This window comes from Poromitra crassiceps (assembly GCF_964638095.1).
Source record: "Poromitra crassiceps genome assembly, chromosome: 5".
NCBI lineage: Eukaryota > Metazoa > Chordata > Actinopteri > Beryciformes > Melamphaidae > Poromitra > Poromitra crassiceps.
Window position 1 is genome coordinate 61,472,935 of NC_139642.1, and position 20,225 is coordinate 61,493,159.

General features: G+C 43.7%; 1 protein-coding gene across 1 annotated transcript in view; it reads right to left on the reverse strand.

Moving 5' to 3' along the window:
* Positions 1-20,005, reverse strand: part of LOC310776668 (anoctamin-6-like) — an 88,996-nt gene extending 68,991 nt beyond the window's left edge. The window contains exons 1-2 of the mRNA XM_083636831.1: positions 19,855-20,005; positions 19,339-19,371 (exon numbers count right to left, since the gene is read on the reverse strand). Coding sequence (XP_083492957.1) covers positions 19,339-19,371; positions 19,855-19,995 — 174 coding nt within the window. The 5' untranslated portion in view covers positions 19,996-20,005. The remainder of the gene's footprint in view (positions 1-19,338; positions 19,372-19,854) is intronic.
* Positions 20,006-20,225: the final 220 nt, after the last annotated feature.

The window sequence follows — 20,225 nt, forward strand, 5'->3', positions numbered from 1 at the left end:
AAAGGGCGTAGCCCTAAACTGGACTGTCACTGGACAGGCCCATGCAGGGTGATGGAGAGAATGGGGGAGGTGGTGTACCGGGTGCAGATGCCACTTGGTGGCAAGAAGGTACTCCACAGGGACAGGTTGGCCCCATACCGGGGGGGGTGCACCCTTCCCCCAGAGCTCGGCCGCCCAGCGGTTTCACTTAGACAGAGTGAAAGAAGGAATCGGTTTCCACAGAGAGGGGCGTCCGGCCATGACCGGGCGGGCCCCACTCAGAGACTTGAAGCACCAGAGACACTGCAGGTGGGGTCAGGCCCACCGGCAGGTTCACAGAGACTAACACGGCCACGGAGAGAGCCAAGGGCTCCGGGACATTTGAGCAACTTCGAGTTGTACTAAAAAAAATAATAAAAAAAAAAAAATAAGGAGGAGATGGTGGTTGGAAGTGTTATAATGAAAAGTGGATGATGTGTATGGCATGAGATATTGTGGGGAGGAGATGTGGGAAAAGCCTGAGATGGAAATATAAGATGTGGTTAAAAAACAAAGAACTGTTAAAAAGAAAAAAAGATGCTGGATGTGTTGGTACAGGGGAGGTGTGATGTGGTGTCAACGTGGGCGTTGACCTTATTGTTGGGCGGGGAGTATGTAGCGAATCAGCAGTACACACATAGTGGTGAGCAATGGTAGTGTCTCCACTACAGATAGGAACTGTGTGGGGGAGTGTTATGTTGGGGAGCACTATGCTGTGGGACCACTTCCGGACGGAGACTGAGCATGTGCAGTCAGTCTCCGCGCACTGCCTAGGGGGAAGCTGCTATCTATGAGCATGACAACAGCGGAGAGTTGTGAATATGAATAACTGTGAATAAAGAACCTGTAGCAGCAAGAAGCCTCTGCCTCATGAAATATCAGGAACGCTACAATACATAACAGTGCCATATAATTTTAGCAACCAAATCTTAATTTCAAATCACTTCGGCGTGCTTCAAAACAATCATCTAACCATTCCCTGCGGTCCGCACGTCGGGCGCGAAGGAAACAAGCTGGGCACAAGTAGCAATGCATTTATCATAGTGAATGAACGATCTCTTGACAATCTCCGTGAACTCGTCGTTATATCCTCGCCTACAGCTAAAGAAAGACGGCGGAGCTACACTAAACGTCTCTTCATCCAATAACGTGAAATTAAATAACCTGGTGCATTCGAGAGCAAAATGAAGAGGCTAAATCTATGGAGAACTACACACATCTCTAACGTGTTAAATAATTAGGCCTAAACAATTAACATCAAATGTATTCACACATCGTGCTCAAATTGCATTCATTGCATTTATTGCACAATTTACAATAGTTAACAGCCAGCCAGAATCATTGCAAACGGACGTTCAAAGCATCAGTTAGCAATAGCGTTCAGTTAATCAATGTCTAATGACAGCCAGATTCCGTTTTAACCAAAAAAAAAAAAAAAAACGTTTCCCTTTCTCCGAGTCGATGCTCCAGCCACCCAGTCAAATTAACAGAAGCCGTGCTGCTCACTGAATATACATACAGTATATATACATATAACATACATATATATATGATTCGGACATTTAACCGTGCGGCGGGCGATGCCCATCATCGGTATACGGCTCCACATATAGGCCTACTCTCATTCCACGGTAACAATGCTGCAAGTTAAAAATATCCATTCAGCGACTATTGGTGTCCAGGCTTCTCCAGGCATCGCCGGGCCGTCATCACCGTGCGTCACCTCATCCTTGCATCACTCATAATAATAATGCTTCCTGGTATCATGCCGCTTGCGGATTGTCAGTCACATCAATCAGGCTGAGAGACCTCCTGCGTCCCTCTATCTCCGTATCAATCACATGTCAATGCCATAGCTTCAGCACCGGGTTGCCTCGGAAAAGTCATCAATCGCATTCCGGCATTAATCCCATCCATTTAGCGAATCGAGCTTCTAGCGTCCATAATGCCGTATGCCGGAAGGGGCGTTGGGGCGTTAGTTCATGCATGCCTATAATTGCTAATATTTGAACGTGCTATCCTGCTGGCCAAGATTTCCAGAGTTCAAGCAGTAGCAATGCCCCGGAGTAAGTCGGCGGAGCGCGGAACAAGTGTTCCCTTTCGGCGCCTCCCCGAAGTTATAGCGCAAGGGGGGCGCTAAAGTCATATACATAAACTTTATTCCAGAATCGGGTCCATATAAAATACGTACACAAACACAGACAGCACAATAAGAAAGAATTAAAATAAAATAAAACCACACAACAAATAGATTCAAAACACATACAAGCAGCTATTGCAGTGCTTCCAGAAGTGCATCATAAATTTTGCTCACTTCGTGCAGGCACCCGCTAGTGCCATAATAACTCCATTCTCCGACTGGCTAGTCGACGCATAAAACTGTAAACAAACCGTCCCAGAACAGCACGGAAAGCGAGCACATTACCGCTCACAAACACATGGCTAGCACCTGTCCATCTCGGGGGGTTTTGCTAAGTCACCGCGCCGAAGCGCGCCGGATTGGTCGATCACCCAGCGCCTGCTGTAGCGCTGCGGCCACGCCCGGGGGGCGTCGTAAGCTGCCGCGGCGGCGCCGCTGGTCCTCGTCAGCCCACGCGGCCTACGCCCGACCAGAGCAGGCCGCCATATTGTCTGCCCAAAGATCTCTCCTCCCCCAGGCGTCACATGGTAAGCACATGGCATCCATTCCTGCATTCCTCGCAATAGCCGTTACTTCGCATTTCATTGGTGGTGGACTCCCCGAATCGGTGTCGATCGAATTGATTAAGCGTTCTGGGTGCCGAGCAGCCCGCAAGTGTTCCGGGTGTCGAGCAGCCCGTAGTCTCCCCACTAATTCAGACCCCAGTGGACTACTCGAAGTGTTCTAGGTGCTGAGCAGCCTGCAAGTGTTCCAGGTGCCGAGCAGCCTGTAGTCAGGGGGGGGGCTCAATCCAAATCTCAAAACCGAGGGGGCTCAATCCAAATCTCAACACCGAGGCAGCGTCACTAATTCGTCGATCTAATTGATTAAGCGTTCCAGGTGTCGAGCAGCCTGCAAGTGCTCGGCGTTGAACAGCCCGCAACAAATCACTAATTCCGACCACGGTAGACTACTCGAAGTGTTCTAGGTGCCGAGCAGCCTGCAAGTGTTCTAGGTGCCGAGCAGCCTGTAGTCACACCACTAATTCAGACCCCAGCAGACTACTCAAAGTGTTCTAGGTGCCGAGCAGCCTGCAAGTGTTCCGGGTGCCGAGCAGCCCGTAGTCTCCCCACTAATCCAGACCCCTGGACTACTCAAAGTGTTCTAGGTGCCGAGCAGCCTGCAAGTGTTCCAGGTGCCGAGCAGCCTGTAGTCAGGGGCGGGGGCTCAATCCAAATCTCAAAACCGAGGGGGCTCCACCCAAATCTCAACACTGAGGCAGCTTCACTAATTCAGACCTCAATAGACGACTCGAAGTGTTCTAGGTGCCGAGCAGCCTGCAAGTGTTCCAGGTGCCGAGCAGCCTGTAGTCACATAACCAATCCAGCAAGACCTCAGCAGACGACTCGAAGTGTTCTGGGTGCCGAGCAGCCCGCAAGTGTTCTAGGTGCCGAGCAGCCTGTAGTCAGTCAGTTTGGGGGGGGGTTCAACGCCGAACTATGCCAACCCCGAATTATGCCGTAAGTCGCCGTGCTGCCGAGCCAACCGGCCGGCGACAAGCATCGCCTTCCGCCCAGCGCCCGCTGCATCGCGAGGCGAGCAGACCGGTTGGCCTTTCAGGTTTCTCTCTTTTGGGGGGTTCTCCGAGCAGATGCCCTCCCGCCTCAAGAAGAGAGGCATCTTGCCACGGAGTCACTACGCCAAAGAATCAGTTGCCATGCTGCCACGCCATCAGAATTAATGCCATACCGCTTCAGGCCATGAATCCTATCGTCATGCCATACTTTAATAAAGCTTGCTGATTAACCTTACCCTCTGGTCTCTCATGATTGAAATGATGGTCTCGACCTAGACCATTAGTGGTGTGACTACAGGCTGCTCGGCACCTAGAACACTTGCAGGCTGCTCGGCACCTAGAACACTTCGAGTAGTCTACCGTGGTCGGAATTAGTGATTTGTTGCGGGCTGTTCAACGCCGAGCACTTGCAGGCTGCTCGACACCTGGAACGCTTAATCAATCACGCCACACTAGAAACATAGCGACCGCAGCATCACATGTAATCCTAGCGCGACAACAAGTGCAGTAATCCCAGAGTGACGCCGTTAATGTCGTCAGGCAGTAGTGACGCACTTGCCTAGGTGACGGCGTTAATGTCGTCAGCGCCGAGGCTATGACGTGGCAGTATTTATAGCCACGCCGAGCGCACCACAGTCCTTGTTCCCTGCCCTCTAGCCGCTGCCCTAAGCTGATCCAAGCCCTTCTCTGGAAGCCGCGTTTCACCCCACCCACCTCCCCAGTCCACCACCAATGTATTGACTCCCGAAGAATCCCCTACGGGGGGGGGGGGGGTTCTCCGAGCAGATGCCCTCCCGCCTCAAGAAGAGAGGCATCTTGCCACGGAGTCACTACGCCAAAGAATCAGTTGCCATGCTGCCACGCCATCAGAATTAATGCCATACCGCTTCAGGCCATGAATCCTATCGTCATGCCATACTTTAATAAAGCTTGCTGATTAACCTTACCCTCTGGTCTCTCATGATTGAAACAATAAAAACACATTTATGCAATGACTTTACATAATGTAGGCTATATTTATGTGCATCATCCTACCTGTGCAGCAGGGGAGAAGAAAAGGTAGCAAAACGATATCATTCTGGACAAACTTTAACCAATATAATCTCATCATAGGGATAGGCTATATTTTTCTAGCTGATGCGTTTAGAACATTCTTTTCACTTTGATCTTGCTATAGTGTAGTGTATTTACATGCTTGCAGTATTTAAACTGCAGTTAGATTGGTTTGAGAATAATATGGAATAATAGCCTATATATGGAGACAGACAGAGGGGATAAAAGGGAGGGGGGGAGATCAGAGCCCTCTGCTTTTCTGAAGCCGGACTGGATCGCTCCGTGGAATTGGAGCTGAAAAGTGAAGCATGTGATTATTTTAGTGCACTTCCCCAATGAGCAGATAGTGCATAATTGTACGCTTAAAAGGCATGGTTATAATGCTTAAGGCCGCGTGTAGCGCCGACACCAAGATATCGAGTGCGCTGGTCCACACCCACTAATCTGGGCTGCGCCTGGCACTAAGCACAGTTTATAGGCTGATGCAACGATAGAGCCCATTAACCCTTAAAGTTGTGAGAGGGGGTGGCCTCTTAGCTAAATTGTCATAACTTCATGACCGATTAACAAATCATCACGAAACTTGGTGGAGATGTTCGGAGATTATCACAGACCATGTGTGTCGGATGTTGTGCAATTCGTCCAAAAGGGGGTGCCATAAATGCCAGAAATGAGCGTGGCCTAACACAAAAAAGGCCGTAACTCTGCATCTGTTTGTCCAATGATCGTGAAACTTGGCAGATATATCAAGGAGAATGTAGTGATTGATTGATTGATTGTTATTTTTATTTGAGTGCCATGCACCTTAAGGTGCCCAGCCCGCATATGGGCTTACAAGACGCTATATAATATTTACAATAGCCAAGATGGCCACACGACAAATCATAATATACATTTGTACAGAATCAAGAAAAGAAAAGGCATTTCAACAAAACATTTCCAAAAGATACAATTATACTGGGTACAATGTTCCCTGTCTTAAGGTGCATTCACACCGACCTATTAAAGTTTCTCGCTGGCATCGAGTTTACATACAAAGTCAATGCAAACGAGCGATTGAGCGTATATTCGCCCGGGAGAAAAATCGCTGGGCGTCCGAGCGACAGAGACAGAGCGATGGGGCGAAAATTCGCTCGTCGCCCGAGATGAAATATCCCAACTTGAGCGAAATTACGCTGGCATTAGTCGCTCACTGTTCAACGCTGATTGGCTGCTGTGTGAGAGCGAGTCAAGGATCACACTGGCTTGGAACAAACCGCTGGTTTATTGTGTGGCAACAAACCACATTGACAGCTGATTGACAGGCTGACAGCTGACATGAAGTGAAGTCTGTACTACCGGTATAGAGCTCACGTTAGGAGCACGCTGATAGGCTTAGCTTGTAAACAATGACGGTGGCTCATAGTGGACAAACATCATGACATTGCGTAACGTTATAGCCCCGAGATGTCAGTCAATTCTTGTGCCAACGGGTGTGGAGTTACAGCTGATGTGTTAGGCCACGCCCACTCCTGGCATCTGCGGCGCCCCCTGGGCGCCCGCCTTTGCTCAAATCACACAATAGCACAGTGATACTCAACTTGCGGCCCGGGGGCCCGATGCAGCCCGCGATAGGGTGCAGGGTGGCCCCCCGACCATTTTCTAATTCTCAATGAAAACTAACGTGAAATAAAGTTTGACTGAGCTCCAGCTAAATTGTCAAATACCGCTGTCTGCTCGCCACCCAGGCACTTCTACAGTATGTACTTAACTAACTTGCTTAACATAAGTGTGCACAAAATTGTCAGACTAAACTCTGGCTGACACCCCAAAAACATACAATCCGCTACAGAAAAATGTATATTAATGTTTGTTTATTACCTGGCCCCTAGCCTCCTATCATTTTACAAAAGTGGCCCCCGGGCAAAGCAAGTTGAGTATCCCTGCAATTAGGGATGCACGATATGGATTTTTAGACCCGATACGATAACCGATAAATATATTCTTCTTGGCCGATAACCGATACGATATAACCGATAATTATTATAATAAAAATAGATGTAATTTTTTTGTTTTGTTTTGAACCTGTATTTTATGCACACCTGGGGTTAAAAAAGGGTTAGGGTAGATGTATGGATGTAGTGAGCATAGCTCTGACCTAACCAAATCTAACTAACATCACTGTGAACGCAAAACAAAGAAAACTTCTGATATAATATGATTGTTTTAATAAAGTGTATCACTCAATTATAGTCAATACAAAAATAAAGGCTTTTATAGAACGGAAAGCCAAGCTGCTTAGTCTGCAGATAAAACACAATGACAAAAGGCATAGTAATTTAGACTCTTATTGTCATACTGATCTGTTCAAATTTTGCATTGGTTCCAATTCTCAGTGAATTGTAGCCTGGGCCCAATGAATGGGGCAGGCATATATACAGTCCATGGGCAGGCACTATAAACCATCTGTGTCATTTCACTTTTTACTGAAAAATGCTGCCACCAGATTAAATAAAAGGCACTATGTAATGTTGACTGACTGATGCTTTTTATGTAGCCTAATGTGCGCGACTGCTCCTTTGTTTTCATTATTGGCTTTGTCCCGCAGCTAACGCTAACTAGCGCGGTTAGCTTAACGTTAGCGAGTGGTTTTTTGGAGTTAAATACACAATCCCTGGATGTTTCATTTCGGGTAAAGGGGTTTCCATTAGTTTCTATAAGTTTACGCCAGCTCTGTGTATTAAGTGCTTTTGTGGGGCTGTTTGATCACAAGCCACAGACTGTAAATGTCACAGTTTGCCAAGCGGACGAGCCTGCAGGGTAGGCCCGCTACGACTGAGCTAATGCTAACAAAACCCTCTAACACAAACAACAAACATATCCGCTGCATCATCGCCAGCTTTGGTTTAACGTAATGCCAGCTTAGAGGTTTCCCCTCCTCTCGGAACCTGTGTGGGACATGGATTGCAAATTACAGTAGCTTTCTGATCATTGTGAAACTGAAAAACAGCAACACACTACACACTGGCAGCAGCCATGTTTGCGTCGCAGCTGTGATGTCACGATTGTGCGACAACAAAAAGCTCCGCTTCCAAGGCAAAAATAAACAGGATTATCATCGGATAATTTATCGGAAAAAGGCCATTATCGGAATAATCAATAATAACGCAAAATGGCCATCTCGGCCGATAATTTATCGGTCCGATAATTATCGTGCATCCCTACCTGCAATAGCATGTCCGAAATGCCATTCAGATGAGGCTGAGCAGTTTGGGACTGATTATGCGAATGGACTTGATTTACTGCTATTACATGCTTACACCATAGACCCCGCCCACTTTCACCAATGATGACAAAACTTCTGATTTTCACTAGTACATCCTCCTTGATATATCTGCCAAGTTTCGTGATCATTGGACAAACAGGTGCAGAGTTACGGCTTTTTTTTGTTAGGTCACGCCCATTTGTGGCGTTTATGGCGCCCCCTTTTGGTCGATTTGCACTAATACTGTCACTGTGCCAAATTCCAGGTCTCTGCGATTTAAAATATAGTAGAGTGGAGCACACCCAAAAAGGTCTCTGCGATTTACCAACTCACGGGAATTTGCGTAGAGGCAGATGAACAAGAACGAGAATAATAAACTGGCACAAAAACAATAGGGCTTCAGCCCTTCAGGGCTTGAACCCCTAAATACATTGTAATCATTTTGTGAATTGGGGTGTACACTCATGTACAAATAGCCACAAGGGTTATTTACACCTGGGTGTGAATGTGTGTGCGTATGCGATGCGCAGGGGGTGAGCGAGCCAGATTGCTAGTATATATATATATATATATACTGTATATAGTCAGTGGCGGGCCACATTTTAGTGGGCCTAAAATGCACCAGATGGCAGCGGTTTAATCCATCTTATTTGTTTATTTAAATAATGCAGATTGTTTAATCAACCTTCATTGACAATGTGCAAAAACCAGCTTCTCACAACAGTTGTAGCCATAAGTAACACAATCTAAGCTAGTGTAGAAGTGAGTAACTAAGCTAATAATAACCATAACAGCACAAATAATTGACAAAAATCTCTAAATAAATATGCAGTAGGCTATTTACTCTGAGAAATTAAATAATGAGAAAAGGCACCATTATTGATGGTTAAAACTGAATAATGACATCACAACAGTCTAATCCTAATGCTAAATTAAAATTAGATATTCCTCTAAATCTGTCTTCAAACTGCAAAAGAAAAGAAAAAAATTACCAAATTGTAGTATCCTCCCTTGCTTTCAAGCTTAGGAGCCGCCACTTGATGGGCCCTATCGTTGCAATCGGCGTAGAAACTGCGTTTAAGGCCTGGCGGAGCCCAGATTAGTGGGTGTGGACCAGCGCCAGGGGCGTATGCAGAAATTGAATTATAGGTGGGCCTGGATCAAATTGGGTGGGCCTGCATAGGAAGGGGTGCAGATGCCCGGCCAAAGGCCGGGCCCACTCGGGTGGCCGGCCAAAGGCCGGCCGCCCGAAAAATTTGACGTGTTATTTTACTAAAAATAATGCATTTGACCATCATTTCAAGTAGAATGATACCACCCAAGCAAGAATATTTCAAGTGTTTCAAGTGCTTTACTGAAATATTTGGACCATATAATGATAATACAATTATCTCAACCTTAAAAGGTTACATATAGGTGCCAAATGTTGCATACATGAATGCTTATACTTGTGTGTATACTGTTACTTTATACAGAAATTAGAACCACTGATCCATATACTGCTGTGAGTTTAAAAAATAACAACACTGAGGCTGCTTCAAGTTTGAACAAGACGCCCTCTGGTTTATTTATCCACAGAGAGAACAAAATTCCTAGATGTCATGAAGTTGTCATGCATTAGACTCTGGAGATGATGTGCCCTGCGTTTTTACAAAAGTAACAAAACCATTGGCTAGCAATGCAGCAGCAAGTTTGCCTCTAGAAAACAACCAATTAAAAAAAAAAAAAAAAAATTTTTTTTTTTTTTTTTTTGGGTGGGCCAGTGTGCCTACCCAGGCCCACCCGTAGATACGCCCCTGACCAGCGCACTCGATATCTTGGTGTCAGCGCTACACGCAGCCTCAAGCATTATAACCACGCCTTTTAAGCGTAAAATTATGCACCCTCTGATCATTGGAGAAGTGCAATAAACGAATCACACGCTTGCCTTTTAAAGGAGAATTTTGTTTTTTTACACCACGGTCCTCATTTCCAGCTTAAAATATGATGTTTTCTACCCCAAAATACTTTTGGGTTCATTCGGATCCCCACAGAAGATTTGTCGCACCGAGTATATCCTCAAACCGGCTAGAACGGGAGCCTGCGGGGCATGCTGCACGCGCTCTGTAAATGACACTTTTTCGGTCACATCGCGGTTCATTCTGGTTGTAAATATAATTATTTAGCTAATAGCTAGAAGCTAAGCTAACACCAACACAACAGTCAACGTTGATCTGCCCCGGATGGGGTTACAGTGCTCATCTTCTTCTGTGGTTTCTCTTCTTACCACACTTCTTCAGAGAAACCACAGAAAAAGAAGATGAGCACTGTAACCCCATCCGGGGCAGATCAGAGCCGACTCTTTCGTTGTTGTTAGCTTAGCTTCTAGCTATTAGCTAAATAATTATATTTACAACCAGAATGAACCGCGATGTGACCGAAAAAGTGTCATTTACAGAGCGCGTGCAGCATGCCCCGCAGGCTCCCGTTCTAGCCTGTTTGAGTGTTTGAGGAGTGTACTCGGTGCAACAAATCTTCTGTGGGGATCCGAATGAACCCAAAAGTATTTTGGGGTAGAAAACATCATATTTTAAGCTGGAAATGAGGACCGCGGTGTAAAAAACCGAAATTCTCCTTTAACACGTTCACTGCCGTCGACGAGTTATCTCGTCAAAAAAAATCCAACGGTTGACTGCCGTGGACGAGTTATCTCGTCAAAAAAAAAAAATTCCAAAAATAGATTCTGGGTGCAACACACTTTGAAACACCAGCAGAAAGCCCAGAATCGCACGCAGCTTCATCAAAGCTCACAACCGAAAACCCAGAAACGAACGAGCCCGATTTTACAGTCTAATCCAGACTCGCCCGACGAGCGGCCGCCAGCAGCCAGGCAGCACAGACAGACAGGCAGCAAAAACTCGCCTGTGACAAACACTGCAAAGCCACCAGAGACACAGGGGGGTGGGGGTGCTGTTGTTATGGAGGAACTATATGTTCAGAACTATATTGTTTAGATGTCTGATGTCTCACTGATGCCAAAAATAAATGGTTAAAGTGACTGTTCTGCCTGTTCTATCGAATCACGCACGCACGCACACACACACACACACACACACACACACACACACACACACACACACACACACACACACAAACACAATACACTATACACACTTGCCCAAGGGCACCCATAATCACAGGCACGTGAGGTGGTTCTAAAAATCCATTTATCTCAAAACTCTCTGAAAATCTCTGAAACCATGCTGTATTCAACTGCTAATGCCTACATAACTACTAACTCTACAAACTAACTCTTTTAGACAGAGAAAGCACACATTCTATTAGTTCTTTTGAGATATTTTGTGTTCACAAATTCCTAGCAGAAAATAATCCTCGGCTCTTGAAAGATGAGCCAGAATCCTCAAAAAAACCCTTGGCAGAAGCTACCTACTGATTGGAAAAAAGTGTTGGCAGTGAATGTGTTAAGCTCCAATTCCACGGATCAGTCCAGTAAAACCAGAAAAGCCAAGCGCTCTCCTCCCCCCCTCCCTTTCATCCCCATCTATCTGTCTCCATATATAGGCTATTATTCCATATTATTATGCTTCTCAAACCAATAAACTGCAGTTTAAATACTGCAAGCATGTAAATACGCTACACTATAGCAAGATCAAAGTGAAAAGAATGTTCTTAAAGCATCAGCTAGAAAAATATAGCCTATCCCTATATGATGAGATTAATTAGATTGGTGAAAGTTTGTCCAGAAAGATATTGTTTTCTCTCCCCTGCTGCAGGTAGGATGATGCACATAAATATAGCCTACATTATGTAAAGTCATTGCATAAATGTGTTTTTATTGTAAAACTAAAATGTGAAGTAGAGCCAATTTATTGGAGCGGACATCACAGTAGGACATGACAGTAGAAGCGTGTTACGCTGTCACTTATCTATATATGGATATATATAGGCCCAGGATGACATATATGTTTCACATAGGGTGGTGTTTTCATTTCGATGTTTTATTTGGTCCAATATTGAAATGTTCTACAATTGCAGGTTGTGTTACCATTACACATTATTTAGATCTACCTTTATATCTATTTCGGCTCATTTGATTGCTATTAACACATTAACTGCCAGCCGTTTTTTTAGCTTCTGCCAAGGTTTTTTTTTGAGGATTCTGGCTCATCTTTCAAGAGCCGAGGATTCTTTTCTGTTAGGATTTTGTGAACACAAAATATCTCAAAAGAACTAATAGAATGTGTGCTTTCTCTGTCTAAAATAGTTAGTTTGTAGAGTTAGTAGTTATGTAAGCATTAGCAGTTGAATACAGCATGGTTTCAGCGTCTGAAAATTTACGCTGAGATAAACGGCTTTTTGTGAAATTCGATAGAACAGTCACTTTAACCATTCATTTTTGGCATCAGTAAGCCGTCAGACATCTAAACAATAGTTTTGAACAGTAATTTCCTCCATAACAGCAGGAAACCCCCCTCTCCTTCAAACTCCTCCCTCCGTGTGTGTTCTTCTTGGCTGCAGCGGGCGTGTCACAAGCTCGTTTCTGCTGCTGCCGCTGCTCCTCCTGTCTGCTGGCGGCCGCTGGGCGAGTCTGGATGGGGCTCGCTCGTTTCTTGGGGTTTCGGTTGAGAGCTTTGATGAATCTTTTGCGATTCTGGGCTTATGCTGCGTGTTTCAAAGTGTGTTCCACCCAGTCTATTTTTGGAACCCCCCACCGTTGTGCGCCACCAGTTGTGCTCCAGCGCGAAAGCGTTTTCGCCTACAGTATGAGAATGGCTTCCTCAAGCTTTTCCCTGCAGTTTTGGCTCAGATTTCAATAGTCTGGAGAGCACTGTCGCCACTTAGTGGGTCGGTGGAATGGGTTGTACACGTTCGGTGGCTCCAATATTTATATAGGAGATGTAAAAGGGTTAGATCCACGTCCCACCGTCAAAATTTTTATTTATTTTTTTAAGACGAGATATCTCGTCAACGGCAGTCAACCGTTGGATTTTTTAAGACGAGATATCTCGTCAACGGCAGTGAACGTGTTAAGTAGCTAAATGGAGTAGCACAATGCATGCTGGAACATTTCACAGGCAGTGAACTTACAACTTATTTTTCCCTATGGGACGTGTGTTGTGTCTGTCTGAGCGAGGGAGTCAGAGAGAGACAGAGAAGGGTGACAGAGAAGAGGCAGAGGAGCGCTCCTCGCAACTGGCGCACTGAATAGGCCTGGTTTCAGAGAGAGACAGAGAAGGGTGACAGGGGAGAGGCAGAGGAGCGCCCCGCTCAACTGGCACACTGAATAGGCCTGGTTTTCAAAAGCGCAAAGCGCTAAATTTACGCCAGGTGGGAAGATATCATTAGGCCGGCATTTAAGGCCGAAACGCCCATTTTCGCCCATTCAGGGAGTGCGCCACGCCCATTCAGCGTAAAGCGCATATATATATATATATTATACAAAACACCAACAGGAACAAGTCCATAATGTAGACCATACACTCCCAAGATGATGACCAAACTTGAGACTTGATTTATTTAAGAACAACGCAGTTCATTCACAAAGTGGAGATCACAAACATCTTTCTAGCGGCCTGTGTGACAGAATGGGCTGCCCCTCAATGTACAGCTCAATCAATCAATTAGCGTTATATGTAGAAGAAAAGAAAGAAAACACACATTTGCCAGTATATAGGCTAAAAACATTAAGATGTGACAATTCATGTCTACAGGGGCGTAGCCAGGGATTTCGGGCCCCATGAAAGGACATCACATCGGGCCCCACGGATGCCAGTGGAACATTTTGGCCATTTGAAGCCCAATTTAGAGGAATATCTCATTTTAAATCAGAGTTCCCCAAACCTTTGAGTAGTCAGACAGATTGAAAAAGTAGCCGGGTCATGTTCGCGGCATTTGTTCCAGTGGTCCTTTTCCCAATTAATAACCAAACCTCAAATATGTATCGATGAGTGTGACAATTGAAATAATACAAATAAACATTCTTATAAAGGTCCAATTCTCAATTTAACACATTCACTGCCAGACGTTTTTGTTTTACTGTAGGTAGGTTCTGCCAGAGGGTTTTTTTGAGCATTCTGGCTCATCTTTCAAGACCCGAGGATTCTTTTCTGCTAAGATTTTGTGAACACACAATATCTCAAAAGAACTAATAGAATGTGTGCTTTCTCTGTCTAAAAGAGTTAGTTTGTAGAGTTAGTAGTTATGTAAGCATTAGCAGTTGAATACAGCATGGTTTCAGCGTCAGAAAAATTATTCAGAGATAAACGGCTTTTTGTGAAATTCGATAGAACAGTCACTTTAACCATTCATTTTTGGCATCAGTAAGACGTCAGACATCTAAACAATAGTTTTGAACAGTAATTTCCTCCATAACAGCAGGAAACCCCCCTCTGCTTCCAACTCCTCCCTCCGTGGGCATTCTTCTTGGCTGCAACGGCCGTGTCACAAGCTTGTCACCAGTCTCACTGCTTTGCTGCTGCTGCTGCCTGTCTGCGCGGCCGCTGTTTGAGGAAGTCTGGATGGACTCGCTCGCTTCTTGGAGTTTTGGTTGAGAGCTTTGATGAAGCTTTTGCGATTCTGGTCATATTTATGCTGCGTGTTTCAAAGTGTGTTCCACCTGTAATCTATTATGCAAATTTGCAATCGCGCATCGCCAGCAATCAGCGCGAAAACGAAAGCGTTTTCGCCCATCCATTTTCATGAGAATGGCTGCTTTTTGCTTGCCTTCCTCTATAGTCAGGAGAGCACTGTCGCCACTTAGTGGGTCGGTGGAATGGGTTGTAAACGTTCGGTGGCTCCAATAATTATATAAGAGATGTAAAAGGGTTAGATGCACATCCCACGGTCAAAAAAAAAAAAATCTTTTTTTTGACGGAGTAATACGTCAGTGGCAGTCAACCGTTGGATTTTTTTTGACGGAGTAATACGTCGTTGGCAGTGAACGTGTTAATTATAAATAAAACAATATCCATATTGCAAAACACAAACAGGCAATGTATATTTTTAAGAACAAAGAAAATACTAATAACTGGTGGTGGGTAGACCTTGCTTGGACCCTTTTGGGGGGCCAAATCTGTATTTTTTAATAAATTTTGATTTTTTTTTACATTTTAAACTAAAATGCATGACTCTGGTTCACTTTGAGAACCAATTTAAGAGGCTAGATCAGGGGTGGGCAATTATTTTTCATGGGGGGCCACATGAGAAACGCAGATTGTTGCCGGGGGCCGAACAAATATTGTCATGCCGTAACCCAGGAACTTTGGTGATAGAGAGGACCACAAAAAAATGTCCTCGCCACCAGAGGGCAAAATTTTGCTGAGGCTTGGGGGGCGAACGGCGCTGGCGTGGAAAAATTTGGGGCATTTGAAGTCAGGTTTAGAGGAATAACTCATTTTTAATTAACAGTTGTGATGTCATTATTCAGTCTTAAACACCAATATTTGAGCCTTTTCTCACTCACTCCTATGTCACCACTTGCTCTCCCTGCAGGGCTTGAAATTAGCTTTTTATGGCCACCTGCCAATATGGCTGCTAGAAGTTACCAGCCAATTAGAATTTCCACTAGCCAAAATGTTTTTCTTGAAATAAAGCAGAATATGAGTGGGTTAATTTAAGTATCAGTAAGTGGCCCGGGATTCTCAAAGCCTGTGTTGAGGGTCACACAAACAAAAATGCACTCTTGAAGCTAAATAAATCCCAAAAGTTAATTATTTACATTTTTTACTTACTTTTAGCCTTTTAGTCATAAAGATTATTGGCCAGAATGACATGAACATTTGGACACTTATTCTTGCATGTTGCGTTCAGGTGCACCGTAAAAATATATATATATATATACTGTATATATATATATATTTATTTTTTAGGGCCCCTGTCAGTCAAGGGCCCTTGGAATCGTCCACAATTTCCTATAGAATACTACGGCCCTGGGTGGTTCTGACAGCTAGAGCCACATGACACATTAGTTGCTGAACTGAAGTGACACTCTATAAGCGGGTCTGCACGTTAATGACAGCTACCGGCCAGCTATAGTGCATCCAGCGCACCTCCAACTCTCGGTTAGCCTGTGAGCTGCGGCTCTGCTGAGCTAAATAGAAGAACTGTCTCCAGCCTCCTTTCTCCTGCTAGTTAGCCACCCGCAACGCTACAATATAATGATGAAAAAATTCTTATATTTGTATATAATTATGAAAATATTTATTATATTATTTATTGTAAAGGAATAGTCAGGCAGCAACACCCTACGTTAATATAACCCCAACAACAAATGTCTCAGATAGCGAGAAGATCAAACAATGGTGATAATCAGAGAAAACAGAATGCAGCAGTTTGGGGAGAAAACTGTCCAGGAGATGGCAGTAATCACCATCCCAAAAGGAAGGGGGGGGGGGGGGGTTCAGAGGGCAATCAAAACATACAAACCTGTATGTACCCATAGGCTATAACAATTTAAATAAAAACAAATGCGGACTCTCTCTGTAGCAGGAGTTTTTTGATGTCTCCTCCCCTAAGTGGGAGTCTGGGAGGGATACTTTTTAAATTCCCCCAAATTTAAGTGTGGCTGCTGAACCATGGCCTCGTTCATTATAATGTCTGGCCATAGCGTAATCCATATTACCATTCCTATTGGCTGCTTTATGTTCGGCTATGCGCAACTTTAGATTGCGCTTGGTTGACCGACGTAGACCATGCTGCATGGACACTTCAACAAGTAAATAACGTGGGTGGTGTTACAATTAATTAAACTTTTTATTTTATACTCCTGTCCAGTCTGAGGGTGAAAGAAAACCTTGGTATTTGTGATGTTGGAACAGTGTGTGCATCTGCCAAAACGAAAATTGCCACACAACCCCGTATTTAGCCAACTGGAGTCAGTGGGTCTCGGTGACGTGTACATAGACTTCACTACAGAGTCTCTTATATTGCTACCTCTCTTGAAGCAAAACCTAGGTGGAAACCATGTAAGGACGTTCCAGTGTTTGTAAATAATATTTTTAATGGCTTGAGAAGAGGTGTTGTATTCTGAAACAAAAGTAACTCTATTCTCTTGTGGCTCCTTATTACCAGAATCAAGGAGTCTCCCTTTGTACATTTTTGGTTCTATTTCTAGCTGTACAGATGGTCGATTCCCTATAGCCTCTCTGTTTGAATCGGGCATGCATCTCATCTGCCTTCAACTCAAAATCAATGGGGTCACTACAGATACGTTTGAGGCGTAAAAATGGTCCGTATGGGATATTCTCAATCAATTTTATTTAGGGTGGTTACGTGCATGCAATACACTGTTCCTGTCAGTCGGTTTACGGTAAATGGTAGTATTTTAGGCATGGTTATCAACTGAAATAGGCCTACGTAAATCTAAAAAATCTATTTGCTTCTTATCAAAAACCATAGAAAATCTGAGGGGGGGGATGTGTACCATTAATGTAATCCCTGAACTCAAATAGTTCACTCTCTGAACCCACAAAAATCAACCAAATATCATCTATGTATCTTTTCCAAAATAAAACATGTTTCAGTAGGGGATAGGAAGTTTGGTCATGAATGAACGAGATTCCCAATGACCCATAAACAGATTAGCTGCAAATCTGTTTATGGGTCATTGCGATTCGTGACTCATGATGGTGAGTGACTCACCGTCATGAGACAACTGAGAAAGGGATAGTGTCTTTTGGCTTTACCCCTCCTCATCTTTTTCCTCTGCCTCTCTGCCGCGGGTTGCCTCGGTACCAAGGGTCGTGTGGTGCGTCTAAAAAACGCTCGTCCTGGGAGTAGCTCGAGTCACTGGATAGAGGTATGTACAGTAGGCAGTTGATTCATCAGTCGGGTAGACTCCCCGGCCGTGCGCTCTTTGTAGGCCGGCGGGACCCATCGGCCTCGTGTCTCCTCCCGGACTCCCACACTTAAATTTGTGGGAATTGAAAAAGTTTCCCTCCCAGGCTCCCACCTAGGGGAGGGGAGCGGGGGACATAAAAAAAACTCCTGCTACAGAGACAGCCCTATTGGATCTTCTCATTGAATTCAATGGAACCCCATGGTTTAAATGAGAGTCTAGAATTAAATTCATTTTTGTAATGTGGGTGGTGTATTCTATACAGCTATTTTTTGTATTTTTTGTATTGCTGTATCTCCTGTATTTTTTCATATCTCTATGCTGGTCCAAATACGCCTTTGTTTTTATTTTAATTTTTATATGGGTACATAGGCATGTATGTTTTGATTGCCCTCTGAACCCCCCCTTCCTTTTGGGATGGTGATTACTGCCATCTCCTGGACAGTTTTCTCCCCAAACTGCTGCATTCTGTTTTCTCTGATTATCACCATTGTTTGATCTTCTCGCTATCTGAGACATTTGTTGTTGGGGTTATATTAACGTAGGGTGTTGCTGCCTGACTATTCCTTTACAATAAATAATATAAGAAATATTTTCATCATTATATACAAATATAAGAATTGTTTCATCATTATATACAGTATGTAAATAAAAAATATATGTATTGAGCCCTGTGTCACTTATTTACTCAGCTGACTGGGGACGTATATGTCTCAGATCATAGCCTATATCTTTATCCTCTCACATGTGGGTTTATATGATGTAGCTATGTTTTATGTAGACATAAATTGTCACATCTTAAATGTTTTTAATTTATAGCCTATATACTGACAAATGTGTGTTTTCTTTCTTTTCTTCTACATAGGCCTATAATGTTAATTGATTGATTGAGCTGTACATTTAGGGGCGGCCGTTCTGTCACACGGCCCGCTACAAAGGTGTTTGTGATCTGCACTTTGTGAATGAACCTGAGGAAGCACGTCTGTGAAACGTGTTTTTCTTAAAGAAATCAAGTATTTTGACAAGTTTGGTCATCATCTTTGGAGTGTGTGGTCTACAAAATTGTTCCTGACTAGTTGGTGTTTTATATAGTATCCTGGATTTATCTTGCTGTGACCTGCACCTCCCTTTGGATGTGCACGAGTAACTTTCTCATTGATATATATATATATATATATATATATCAAGGGCAAATACCTGGTTTCGCAAGTAGGGGGGACACAATAGAATGTGGAGCACCGACCCTTTAGGTTTTTTTTTTTTTTTTTTTTTTACATTTTAAAGTAAAAGGCCTCAATTTGGTGCACTCTGAGGGCAAAATTAAGAGGCTAGATCTATGAAGAACTACACACATCACTCAATACATGGCTTTTAGACACCACCTCCTCCAACTCATCAGAGCTCTGATATGAAAGCAGTTGACCTGAACAAGGCATAGAACAATACTGATGTGAAAGCCAGAGCCACAGTGCACAGCAGCACTTACAACTTACCTGCTTTTTGTCTTCAATCATCTGATCTGATATCTGATAAAAAAAACACACATTTGAGTTCGGTACCAGTTTAAAAAGTGTGTGTGTGGGGGGGGAATCTAGAATTTTGAGAATCTAGGTTCTGAATCTAGGTTTTGAAAAGTCCCCAGTGGAAAATATGCCCCTGATATATATACACACAGTGTATATATATATACACACACAGTGTATATATATATATATATATATATATATATATATATATATATATATACATATACAGAGATGGGCAGTATTTTAAATACATGTATTTAAAATACGTATTTCAAATACATTTGTGTATATTGTCATTCGTATTTGGCTGGACCGAGAAAAATAAGATGAATACATACATACATACAATACAATACATACAATACAATACATTAAATACATAAAATATATATTTTTTTTTTATGTTATGTAATTGTATTCTCAAATTGACAGATTTTTGACATTGACACAGGTTTAAACTGTGGAATAAAAAAAGGCAACAACCTCATAGACCAGGACGAAGTCGATCCAACTGTTGTCGTCGTCGTCGAAGAATAAAGGGTCAGGTTTGTCTGGCTGCTTGGACTCTACCTGGGGCTGGGGCTCATCTAAGACTTCTAAGACAACAGTCTCAGCCTGAGACATGTTGAAGAAAACTAACTGTAGCCTATCACCTGCATAAAAAGTCAACCTACTTCGTCTTATGTACACCACGGTATGAGAGCTACTTGTATGACACATGAGGTTCACTCTTAGAGGAGGTGGTTCCTTTAAAGGGGCAATTTGTAATAGTTTTGCCCACTAGATGTCGTTGTCGCTGGAGCTGTATCCTTAAACACTTGCATTGCTCTCTGATATAGCATCTGCCATCAGTA